Source organism: Apis mellifera, linkage group LG1, assembly GCF_003254395.2.
Source record: "Apis mellifera strain DH4 linkage group LG1, Amel_HAv3.1, whole genome shotgun sequence".
In the NCBI taxonomy this organism is placed as follows: domain Eukaryota; kingdom Metazoa; phylum Arthropoda; class Insecta; order Hymenoptera; family Apidae; genus Apis; species Apis mellifera.
The window spans coordinates 20,658,638-20,671,629 of NC_037638.1; the positions used below are offsets into that span (position 1 = coordinate 20,658,638).

Below are 12,992 nucleotides of genomic sequence, written 5' to 3' on the forward strand. Positions count from 1 at the left end.
TGTGTTGATTTAAATTAAATATATAAAATAAGTTATTTTTAATTTTTTAAAATATTTTTATGCTGTAAATAGTGATCAGATTTTAATATACATGAGGTATGTATACTTATACGAGGGTAGAAAATTATTATCCAGATTATTTGTTTTTAATTTCAGGAAAATATACAAAATATTGTTTGTACGAATTATTTAAATTTTTGTTTTTATTTATATTGTCATTCTTACTTATAACTTTATATTACTATTATTATTTATAATATTGTTATTATACAACTATTAATGATTCAGTAATGAGTGATTAATAATGACAGAATTAAAAATGTATTCTATTAGACAAAAGGTTGTATTTCAATTCATTATATTAATTCACCCAAAATTAGCATATTTTTACTTTTTTCTTTTAGTATGAATGAAATTCAAGTATAATACATTTAATTTTTACCTTTGGAAATCAAAACAATGATTAAGACTGCCAAAAGATTATTCTGGCATAAATGTAAAGCCTATTATGTACCAGATCTGAACATGCATAGATTTTTTATTAAACTTCTAAAAACTCTATGAATAACAGGTATTTTGATTTTTAACTTTTTATCAATATATGATAATAATAATTTATAAAATTTATTTAAAAATTTATTGTATTTATTTTAAAAATTATAATATATTTATATATTAATTATATTAATTATTTCATAGACAATATTCTTATAAAATGGATATTGGAATTGTTAAAATTGCTGAAGATAAAGATTTTGAGAAATTGAAACAATTGTATGATAATAATAATGATTGGAGATTAGATTATAATAAACCTGATTTATCAGTTTGGACAAAATCTGTATCAGGAATTAGTTTTAGAATGGTAAAAGTAGGTATTTTTTAATTTATTTTTTGTAATTTTTTAATTTCCTATTATTCTTTATAATTTTAAAATTATTTATAATTTTATTTATTTAAATATTTTACAGATTAGAACTCGTTTTCCTGATGTCCTTCCAGAAACATTATATGATGTATTACATGATCCTGAATATCGAAAGGTTTGGGATACTCATATGATAGAATCAAAAGACATAGGTTTTTTTAATCCAAATAATGATATTGGTTATTATTCAAGCAAGTATTTAATATTATTGATTAATTTTATTTGTTTATATAAAGAGATTATAATTATTTATATAAAAATAATATGTATATATATATATATATATATATATATAATATATAATATATATATTAATTAGTGGCCTGTCCATCTCCATTAAAAAACAGAGATTTTATTCTACAAAGATCATGGCTTGATACTGGTATAGAACAATTAATTTTGAATCATTCTGTTTTTCATAAAGATTATCCTCCACGAAAACAATTTGTTCGGGCAACATCTTATCTTACAGGTAAAATTTGAATATAAAATATAAATTTCATTATTTATCTATATGTATTTATATTATTTCATTATTAAATTCTTTAAGGATATATTGTAAGACCATCTCGAAATGGTGATGGTTCTGAATTGGGTTATGTATCTCATACTGATCCACATGGAAAATTACCAGTTTGGCTAGTTAATAAAATTACACAAATATTTGCTCCAAAGGTATATATTTTTATATTCATTTGTATCAAATTTTTAAATTATATTTTTTATTTTAGATGGTTAAAAAATTACATAAAGCTTCTGTAGCTTATCCTAATTGGAAATTAGTTAATAATCCAAATTATAAACCTTGGCATTTTCCTGAACAAATTGCATCACCTCGTATAAGAATTGAAGACGTAAGTTTTTTGTAATTTTTTATAAAATTTTAGAGAGAAAATATATTTGATAAGATAGTAATTATAACTTTGAATACAATAATTGATAATAATTTAAATAAATTCATTAATAAATTGTTGTAGTGTGTAAAATCTGCAGAAGAAAGAAATTCAAAGAATCATTATGTTGATGAATCAGAATTAAAAGAATCTGTTACAATCGATAGTGATTAGATTTGTTCAATATAGTAGGTCTTTATATTGAAAAACAATATAATAATTAAAATTATAAACTGCAGTATTATGAAAGATCATAATATTAATAAAGCTTAATAAAGTTTGATTTATGCATATAAATATATCTATATATATATATATATATATATATATATATATATAGAATATTATTAATTTATGAGACTCTTTTAGAAGATTGATTTTAGAGACTAAAACAAACATAAAAATTGTTATATACAAATCTTGATTGAAATTAATTATAAGTAATTTAAATTGCATTAGATAAAGCAATAATGTAACACATATAGAACGATTTTACTTACTATCTTATTTTATTATTTTATACTTTTATCTTATTTTATCTAACACAAACTTAAATAATTATAACTTAATAAACAATATTTAACCAATATTCTTGTATTAATTTTTGAGTTTGTTTGTTTTGAGAATTTGTCTCTAAAATTGATTTTCCAAACTGATTTTCCCATAAATATATTAACATTCTGTATAATTATAAAAATATATATATATATATATATATATATATATATATATATGTATATATATATATGCACTATTTAACATAGATTTTAAAATTCATTAATTATATTGATAATAATAGTATCACAATTGTTAATATACTGAATATTATTATAATGAAAGATATAATTAATATATTTTATAGTCTGCCTTGTATTAAATATTAATTAGAATTCATTATTGAATTGAAGATATGTGTTATTGATATATGTATTGTTGAAAGTATATGTTACATATGATTTAATTTAATATATAATAGTCTTGATTTTAAATTTATATTTATTTGTATATATTTCTTAATATGAATAATTAAGTATTATATATTGTAATTTTTTTTTAAATGAGGGCGATTATTAAACATACAAAAGGTTTAAAAGTTATTAAAAATTAAAATAATTGCATTAGCTCAATACATAGATAATGATTATAAATTATAAACATTTTTGTATCATACTAATGTGAGTTTTCGAAATATTAATTAGAATAGAATAGAAGTAAAAATAATAATTATATATATGTATAATAATGGTATTATTTAAGTTTTTTAAACATAATGTTGAATTATAATATTTTTTATTTTTAATAATTTGATAATTTGAAATATGTGATAATTTTTTATAAATGAAATGTAATTATTTTATCAAAAATTTATTTTTTTTTTTATTTTTAAAATTAGATTCTTATTGATTGCTACATATTAATTTATTTGTTCTGACAATAATTATAGATAGTTAGAAGTACACATATGCATCAAATAAGATAAAATTTTTTAGTTTTGCAATAATAATTTTTTTATTAGAAATTTTTATATTTTCTAAAAAAAATTTTTTATCAAATAATTTTCTAAATTCAATAAATATTCTGCTTGAATAGTTAACATATTCTTATATCATTTATACATTTTATATTCAATATAATTTTTGAATCTACTTTTATATATTATATCATACATGTATGTCATAATATACATTATTTGTTATATTATTAACGATTTTTTTAAATTTAGTATTTTAGAATATTTCAATTTTTTAAAGGAAATTGATTTTATTTTTTTGTATATAATAATTCAAATATTTTGAGCCTAATCGTAAATGCCTTAAAATATAAATGCCTTAATATAAAGATAAAATTAATTTATGCATATTTAACATATTTTCATCTGAAGTTATATTGAGCATTTTTATTTTCTTAATTACAATGTCAATTGAGAGACAAATAAATAACTGAAAATTTCATCATATAAATATAATATTTTTGCATTTATGTCTAGAATTTTTATATTATATATCTATGTGTTCTTATATCGAAAAATATAATTATATGAAATTCATTATTGAATTCATGAATGAAAATATATTCATATCATTTATTATATGAAAATATTTATAAATTTTATTATATAAAAATAATTTTATATTGTTTTTAGGAATTTTTAAAATGATTATTTTTATACAAAATGTTTTGCAAACAAATTCTGTATTTATATTTATATTTATAATTTATATTTTATATTATGTTATTTAGTATAGATTGAATAATGTAAATATCTTGATGCAAATTTGTATAGTATATAAAAAAACATAAATTTAATATGATTTATTAATCGATAATTGCTTATTTTCAATGTTTTTTTCAATGTTTTAAATGTCTTATGTTTTATATACAATAAAATATATGTGAATAGTTTATTATTCATGTAAATATTATTTTTATCTGTTATATACATATGAAAATATTGATGATAAATATATAATACATTTTTATATTATATTACAATTATTAAAAAAATATATTAAAACAATATATAAAACAATTGTATTTAACATAAATAATAATTTTTATTATAGATATAATATTATATATATTTAATTTGATGTACTTCATAAATTTTATAATTTTATTATTAATTTTATATAAGAAAGAATTTTCTAATATTTATTTATATTCACTACATTATTTTGTATTATAATTTTATTAAAAAATTTAATAAGTTTGTGAAATAGCATATATTCAAATTATATGAAATACATCAAATGATTTCTTTATTGTATTATATTTTTGAATATTATATTGTATTAGTATAAGTATTTTTTATATGAATAAATATAATTATAATCTAAATAAGGAAAATATTTTCATGTTAATATTAAAGTTTAATAATCGTTATATATATTGTCTGATTCTTGATTTGTTTAAAATGTATTGTATAAAAGTGATATAAAATTGTTAAAATTTCTAATCAACTAATATCTTGTATCTTTTTACTCTTATACATAATATTACGTACAAATATTAGAAATTTTTCTAGTAAAAACAAATACTTAAATTTTTGTTTAATAATAAATGTTATTAAGCTTCAAAATAAAAAAAAATCATTTGTTTAATATAAAATCTCACTATTATTATTATATTTCATATTTTCATCACATTGTGTACGATATAAAAAAAACTGTACAATATTTTTGTTTTATAAAGATTATTTTTAAAAATATACAAGAAATGTAAATGTTAATCCTAAAAGGGCACTTGAAAACCTGAGCGCGATTTCAGAATTTAAAATAAATAAGGCAGTTTTTATAATTATGAATTCATAAATTTCTTGCTTTAAAAATATATTTAATTTGTGTATATATATTTGTATATTTATTTGTAGTAATGTATTGTAATATTTAAATTAAAAAAATAATAAAAAATGATGAGATATGAAATTGAATCGCTATTTATTTACATAGTTATGTTATTATTGTTAAAATTGGAAATGATCATATTATTTAATTATTCGAAGTAAGAAATTTATGAACTTACCATCATAATTTTTTTTTTTTATTATAAATATAATTATGTTCTCAAGTTTTCTAACACCTTTTTAGAACATATAATAATCATATTTTGTTTTATATATTATTTTAAATATATATTTTTAATAATTGCTTTTAATTAATTTGGTTTTTTAGCGCTGTTAATTGTTCCATATATTCAAGATACAATCTTTGCCAACGAAGATGTCCTCCAATAATAGATAATACATCTTCCAAAAGTTTATGTTTTTTAATTCCCTATATAATGAATAAAAAAATATTGATTTTATTATGAAATTATATTTATATAATTAATAATAATATATTAATAGAATATATACTAAAATAATACCAAAATTAAAGGATCCCATATACTTTTAGAAGCCGATGTATGACTTGGACCCAAAAATTCATCTAGGATTAATCTCAGACGTTTTTCCAATCCATCTAAAAAAATGTTATTTTATAAAATATGAAGATAAAATTAAAAAATATATATCTATACCTTGAGTTAATAAAAATGATACTAAAGCCATGAGCCAATGCATATATTCTTGAGCACTTCCAAGAGCCTTAGAAGCAAGTAATTGTTGTTCTAAATAAGATACTACGCTCGGAGCACTATGTGGTAATCTCGGATTAGGGAAAGTATTTCCTGCTGTTCTAAATAGTCCTTCTTGTAAGGAAGATAATGGGCCTTTGGGAGCTCTGTTTCCCGATGCACTTGATGCATTAAATGAAGCCCAACGCCATATAGGATCTTGACTATCGCCGATTAATAACCATGTACCTAATATTTTTTTATAAATATATTATATATAATGTATAAAATATATTGATTTTATTAATAATATAATTTATATACCCATTTCTTTATGATATATATATGCTCTAGCATTAGTAAAAGCTAAATGCGGCATTCCATTATATAAAGTACAGGACAATAAAGAAGTACCAGGTACTGCTAAATGTGCAGCAGATGTAGAAACTATCATTCTACATGAATATCCTATTTCCCAAACACGTACAGCACCACAACTTGATATAACCATTACCTAAAAATATTGATACATTTTGAATAATAATTATTTTTAAATTAAAAATAATAATTAAAAAATTAATACTGCATTTCCAACTGCATGAACTTTTGCAAGTGGTGCAGGTGGTGCTAAAGGTGGTGCTGGACGGCATCCTTTTATAGGATGAAATGTATGCAGACTACCATCTTCTAATCCAAGTGCTATAACTGCCGGCGACGCTGCAAGCGCTACAGCACTATATCCCAAATACAAATCCCAAGTTGGTTCAGAATCTGTACCTTTAAATACTTGTAAATGAGCTAAACCTTGGCTATTAGTAACAGTTACTGCATAATGACCAGCTTGTTGAGATAATGAACTGGACGGTTTTAATGGAGGCAGTATAATTTGATTTGTATTTCTTTCAGATGTAATTTTTGGTTTTTTGTTAAATGAAGTGTGATATGATTTTGGTGTGGACTGATCACGACGTTTCAATGTTAGTGTAGAAGTTTGGCTATTTATATTCGTTGAATGTACAGAAGAAGTAACATTGGGCGTCACAACATCATTTCGTTTTTCAATAACAATAGAACTTTTTACTTGACTTGTAAATGTTGGCGTTCTTAATCTATTACTTGAAGAATCCCTAAATAAAAATAATTAATTTAATAAAAAATACATATAAGAAATTATAATATTGTAAAAATAAAATCTCTAACTTACATTGTATCAGATGGTGGTGGTATAAACATTGGTGTTATTCGTCTTTTACCATCTGATGTTCTTGTTTCAATTTGCTTATTAATTGGACCTTTGGCAGGAGTAGTTGCAGTAGTAGTGGGTGGATGTAAATTTGTATTTAAAAGTGTTGTAGTTTGTGTCGACGGTACCGATGTTTTTAGATTAAGAAGTTCAGGTGCTTCCATTACTGTGCAACCACCTTGAACTAATGGTTTACCATATAAACGTTCATGAAGACTACTCTATAATAAAATAAAAATAATTACATACTAATAATAAATATATAATTTGTTATTAAAATATTTTGTATAATTTTATGTAATACCTGTTCAGCAGGATCTAATGGTTGACCTAATTCTTGTTGTGTAAATTCAATAAGTACAACAGATCCATCCCAAGAACAAGCAGCTAATCGAAGACCACATGGTGACCAACTAGCATCTAAGACTGAATGTGTAAATAATTCATGAATTACAACTAAAGGCCGTTTTAGAGATGTTAACCATACAGATAAAGAACGATCACGTGATCCTATAGCAACGCAACAATATTGTTGTGGTTTAGAAGAACCAGGTTGCTTCTTTTGTAAAATATTACCATTAAATCTCTGCAACATATAAAGAATGAATATATATATATATATATATATATATATATATATATATAAAGAATATTAATGAATTAAATATATTTAATAATTTTAAATATATAAATTATAAAATTTATTGTTTTTAGATTAGATATATACCACACATGTGACAGCTTTACGATGACCAACAAAATCTTTATCTTGTGTCCATCCATCTCTTTCAATTATTTGTGCTGTTGGACCTCCACCATTCATTGCATGAGCTGATACTAAATATTGTCCATCTGGACTCCAAGAAAGTCTTAAAACATGAGTTGTTCCACCGCATTCATCAAATGGTTCTGATATTAATGCAGCTTCTGTCCAATCTGTAGTACGCCATACTCTTAATGTTTTATCATCAGATTGAGATGCTAAATATTTTCCTACAGGATCCCATGTAATTCCTTTTACAAATCCAGTATGACCTTTTAAAACAGCTACAATAGCTGGAAATTTTGATGCATCCCATACAATTACACTGTTATCTACTGATGCAGAAGCTAACCATGGACTATGTGGTGCCCATGCAAGATCAAGTACATCAGCTTCATGTGAACGTAATGTAGCTATGCAACGCCATGTTTCAATACTGGATTTTCCACCAAATATTGAACTTCCACCTGATCCACCTGACAATCTCCAGATCATAATTAATTTATCTACACCACCTGATGCTAACAATCCAGTATTACTCCATCTCACACAATTGACACAAGCTATAAATTTTATATTAATTTATCAATATAATATATTTTAGAAAATATACTAAATTTTATCATGTATCATACCAAGATGATTATCTAATTGACATAACATTTTTGGAATATTTTCATCTAATTCTGCAATTTCATTAACTACTGGTTCCATATTCCATATAACAACTCTACCAGAATCACCACCTATAATTAATAATAATAATAAATATAAATAAAAAAACTATATCAAAATAACAAAATCAATATATTTTATAAAAAAAATTGTTAATAAATAAATAAATTAAAGAAATTAATATACCTTGGCCACCAGTAGCAAATCTTTTTCCATCAGGATGTATATCCACGGAAAAGATTGAATATCCTAAAAAATAAAAATTTTATAAATATGAAAATACAATTATAAACATTAGATAAATTCAAATAATATATTTTATACAAACCATCGTGGGTAACCCAATTAGGTTTTACTAGTTTCATAATGTTTATTAAAATTTTGTCAATTCAATGATTCTTTTCCATAATTAAATACACTAATATTTAATTGGAATTTTTATTTTATTTGAACATAATACACTTTGTTAAGTAGTATAACCTTAAATTAAAATACAAACACAACATATACATATTCTACTACCGGCAATATATTTTGGTGAATTTCTATGAACATATTAAAATTATTGAAATTATGATATGATAAATTATTATATTATGATATATATAATAATCATGTAATATTGCACTTTTTAAATAATTTTTTGTACTTACACAAAATCTTAATTATTTTATATAGTTTAAGAAATTATTGTATTATAAATATAATATTGTCATAGCAAAATAAATGGCTTATATAAAAAAAATATATATATATATGTATAATAATGTTAAAATATTATAGATAATATTATTTAAAAAATTACATTTTAATTACATAAATATAAATATCATAATGAATTTTAAAATCAATTTTTTCAAAATATAAATCTATGAATGATCTGTTCTTATATGCATTTATATGTTCTTATATATATATGTATATACGTACATACATATTATATATATATATATAATAGTATATATATATATATGTATATATAATAGTATATATATATATATACTATTGTATATATATATATATATATATATATATACTATTGTATATTTTTTTAATAGGTTAATTTTTTAATATAAATTATAAAAAATAAATTCAAATATTTTTTTTTAACATAAATGTTAATGATTAACATAAATGTTAATGATGGAATATATCATTATAATAAATTATTACAATTTTTTTTTAACTTAATTTTTTAATAATTTACACATATTTTTTAAAAATTTAGTAAATATATAAAAAAATAATTAAATTTTGTTTTAAATAAACTATAAAAATGTATTTTCTTACAATTGGTACATATTGATAAATGGTCAATTCTATAATATAATTTTACAATAGTTTTCAATTTTTACAACTATTTATTATCACATTTTGTATTATTAATATTAGGACTTGGTGTACGATTGCTTACTTTCAGTAATTTTTTATAACGTTCAACTAAATCTCCAATAGAACGTCTATTTTGTTTAGTTTGGTCAGTTACAATGATATTATTATCATCACCTTTAATTTCTATTGTTTTATATATATTATGTGCATTAGCTTTATTTGAGAAATCATTTATCATATCTTCCATTTCTAATATATCTTCTGATTTTTCTTGTTCAACAGTCAATTTTTCTGGAGTAGCAAATTCTACCTTTATATTACAGATACTTTTTGTTGAAATGACTTCTGATTTATTTAAATTAAGATCCGATATATCATGTATTTCTTCAATTGCATTTGCAATTGTGGTTGAATTTGCTTTTGAAGAACAAGATAAAGACATTATACTTGCATTTGCTGCTGCTGTGAAAAAAAAAAGAAGTTTTCAATTTCCAAAAAAAACTAAATAATGGTTACATACCTATTGTATTTCGTTTTATACGAGTAGAAAATAATCGTGAATATTTTTCTGCTTGTTTGAAAGATGACAAATTTTTTTTAGATGATATCATATGTGTATATAAAGATGGCTTATCATTATTTACATTTACAATTACATCATCAAAATTAATTCGTGATATTAATAAATTTTCTCTTAATTTTGATCCATGTGATACATGACTTTGTTTTAGATGTTCATATCTTGAAAATAATGATTTATGCGGAGCTAAAAAATATTTTTAAATATATTACATATATATATAACAATTTTAAATCAATCTTAATATCAATCTTACCTTCTACTGGAGTTAATTGTAATCTTCTCTGAAAATTATTTTCTTCATCATTACAGTTTGTATTAATTTTAATAAGAGGAGATGACATAATAAGTACATTATTCATCATAGGTAATATAGTATCATTATGATCATATATTTTTTTTTGATATAAAATATCTTGTGTTTCTAACATTATTTTTGTGATATCTATTAAATGTGTTTGCATTATATTGAATGCAGCTTTTATATCTTTACAACTACCTTCTATTTGTAGTGAATATTCTGAAAAATCTTCTAATATATTTAATTTTAATCGTTTTTTTAGTTGAGTTAAAAGAAAATGAAATAATAAAATAAAATTATTTAATATTAATTTATCATCTTTATATAATCGAAACAAAAGACACTGAAATATAAAAATTTATTTTTATTTTTATTACTTCTCATTAATATATGTAATAACATATACATTATAATACTTACTTGCATATCTGGAGAAAATAATTCTGAAATTTCTAAATGATTTATTTTTTGTTTTGTATTTAACATTTTAATATCATTAGTATTACTTAGTATTATATTATTAATTTTATGACTAAGCTGTTCAATATCTTTCAAAATTACATTTCTCTTTTGTATATGATTTATGCATTTATTTATATGCATTTTCCATTCTAAAATTAATAAATTATTATTTTGATGACTAAAATTATAAATAATACTAATTATAAATAAATATATAATATTAACTATAATAAATATACATAAATATATATATACATATATTAAAGGAAAAAAATGGATTAAATATGATACCAACTTTTTGTTGCTTCTTCATTATCTATATCTCTTAAATATTTTTTAATTGAAGGATGTACTGGTGCTGTTTGCGGAAGATTTATTATTAATTGCTCTTTTTCAAAAATTTCTGCTCTACTTTTATTTAGTCTTTCATTTTCTTTCCTAAAAAATGAATATTACATTTAATTAATATTTTAATTGAAAAGGAATTTTTAATTATATATAAATAAAAAGAAAATAAATATTACTGCAAAACATATTTAATTGTATTCTCCATTTCTAATAAATTTTTATGTTGGTTCAAAATATTAAAACTAATTTTAGCATTGGTTTCTTCTAAAAATTTTTTTGCTAGATTTCCTTTATTTCCTATTCGTGGTGCAAATGCAATATTATTACTAGCTATAGAAAATAAAATTTTTTAGTATAAAAATATTTATATAAATATAAGAAATTTATAATAAATATATAATATAATTTAAATCAATTTTATGATAATAAATAAAAAAATAATATATTATGAAAATAATTTCTATTAATAAATAATATATTTATAAATAATAATCTTACTTTCCCTTATAAGGTATCTTCTTATAACTACTTCTGATAATTTCCACATAATAATTGTAAATTTAGTTCCACCTGCGTGAATTAAGTGAGAGGTAAGTATAGGTGGAAAATCAATATCAAGATTTTCTGCAGATATAATTGTTAAATAATCCTTAACATTATTACGATACTTTGCTTCAGTTTTCTTGCAAATTACAGGCCATTCAATCAGCTTTTTAAAACGTTCTGAATCATATATTGTTAATAAATAATATGAAATATGTAGGAAACCTGCTGTATTGGGTTTGTCAAACATACCCTAAAAATTAAAATATTATTTAATCAATGCAAAAATTATAAAAAGTAATGTAATATGTTTAAACATATTTCAAACATATTTAACATTTTATTTAATACTTAATAAAAAATGTACCTCACGAAAATATTTTTTGAACTCATTATTAGGTTGAATTACTTGAGTTAATAAGAGTACATTACGATGAAAAGACGCACTTATGGCCATTACATTAATGTAAAATTAACTATTTTATATAAAATATTATAGATAATATTAATTCTAGTAATAATATTATAAATATAATGTTATCTTAAATATTAAATATTTCAATCATTTTACAACAATAATATAAAATGAACAAAGATTCCTATTAACGATGGTATAAAAACATTTGAATTTTAAAACCGTGTACTTGTTATATTATAGATGCGAAAGTATCATATAACTATTAGACTATTGAAACTGAAATTATATGAATATAAGAATTAATATTGCTAATAAATTGGTAATCGAAAGAAATAAGAAACTTGTTTAATTGATTTCAACAGATTGATAAAATACATTCATAAAAATAAACACATATTGATCGAAAATATTATATCTAGAAATAAAAACAAGATCAGAAACGATTGATGA

The 12,992-nt window shown here is 20.7% G+C and overlaps 3 protein-coding genes across 4 annotated transcripts; 1 reads left to right on the forward strand and 2 right to left on the reverse strand.

The window, feature by feature from the left end:
* Window positions 1-41: 41 nt before the first annotated feature.
* Window positions 42-5,598, forward strand: LOC412361 (START domain-containing protein 10). 2 transcript variants are annotated; one of them, XM_026441397.1, is made up of 8 exons: window positions 42-96; window positions 405-571; window positions 700-871; window positions 972-1,119; window positions 1,248-1,400; window positions 1,479-1,603; window positions 1,660-1,782; window positions 5,493-5,598. In XM_026441397.1, the coding sequence occupies exons 2-8, from the start codon at window positions 561-563 to the stop codon at window positions 5,499-5,501; spliced, it is 741 nt and encodes a 246-aa protein (XP_026297182.1). In that variant the 5' UTR covers window positions 42-96; window positions 405-560; the 3' UTR covers window positions 5,502-5,598. The 2 variants fall into 2 exon arrangements, with proteins under 2 accessions (XP_026297182.1, XP_026297176.1); XM_026441391.1 differs by lacking the exon at window positions 5,493-5,598 and adding an exon at window positions 1,906-2,089.
* LOC727229 (protein HIRA homolog) lies at window positions 4,919-9,099 on the reverse strand. Its single transcript, XM_001122939.5, has 11 exons — window positions 8,887-9,099; window positions 8,745-8,807; window positions 8,519-8,629; window positions 7,848-8,446; window positions 7,425-7,706; window positions 7,082-7,341; window positions 6,461-7,004; window positions 6,202-6,391; window positions 5,842-6,126; window positions 5,689-5,783; window positions 4,919-5,594 (listed from the first exon to the last, which is right to left on the reverse strand). The coding sequence occupies exons 1-11, from the start codon at window positions 8,921-8,923 to the stop codon at window positions 5,472-5,474; spliced, it is 2,589 nt and encodes an 862-aa protein (XP_001122939.2). The 5' UTR covers window positions 8,924-9,099; the 3' UTR covers window positions 4,919-5,471.
* Window positions 9,100-9,815: 716 nt separating this feature from the next.
* Window positions 9,816-12,581, reverse strand: LOC100578205 (uncharacterized). Its single transcript, NM_001256038.1, has 8 exons — window positions 12,492-12,581; window positions 12,080-12,377; window positions 11,758-11,911; window positions 11,529-11,671; window positions 11,192-11,382; window positions 10,727-11,114; window positions 10,411-10,656; window positions 9,816-10,352 (listed from the first exon to the last, which is right to left on the reverse strand). The coding sequence occupies exons 1-8, from the start codon at window positions 12,579-12,581 to the stop codon at window positions 9,916-9,918; spliced, it is 1,947 nt and encodes a 648-aa protein (NP_001242967.1). The 3' UTR covers window positions 9,816-9,915.
* Window positions 12,582-12,992: the final 411 nt, after the last annotated feature.

Excerpts from the sequence above, each read along its gene's own strand:
- LOC412361 (XM_026441391.1), top strand. Across the intron at positions 872-971 it reads TTAGTTTTAGAATGGTAAAA|ATTAGAACTCGTTTTCCTGA; the intron begins GTAGGTATTTTT and ends AATATTTTACAG. Across the intron at positions 1,401-1,478 it reads GGCAACATCTTATCTTACAG|GATATATTGTAAGACCATCT; the intron begins GTAAAATTTGAA and ends AAATTCTTTAAG.
- LOC727229 (XM_001122939.5), bottom strand. The coding sequence starts at position 8,923 with ATGAAACTAGTAAAACCTAATTGGGTTACCCACGATG. Across the intron at positions 7,342-7,424 it reads CATTAGATCCTGCTGAACAG|AGTAGTCTTCATGAACGTTT; the intron begins GTATTACATAAA and ends ATTTTATTATAG. Across the intron at positions 7,005-7,081 it reads CCACCACCATCTGATACAAT|GGATTCTTCAAGTAATAGAT; the intron begins GTAAGTTAGAGA and ends ATTTTTATTTAG.
- LOC100578205 (NM_001256038.1), bottom strand. The coding sequence starts at position 12,581 with ATGGCCATAAGTGCGTCTTTTCATCGTAATGTACTCTTATTAACTCAA. Across the intron at positions 12,378-12,491 it reads TCAAAAAATATTTTCGTGAG|GGTATGTTTGACAAACCCAA; the intron begins GTACATTTTTTA and ends TTTAATTTTTAG. Across the intron at positions 11,672-11,757 it reads ACAATTAAATATGTTTTGCA|GAAAGAAAATGAAAGACTAA; the intron begins GTAATATTTATT and ends TTCATTTTTTAG.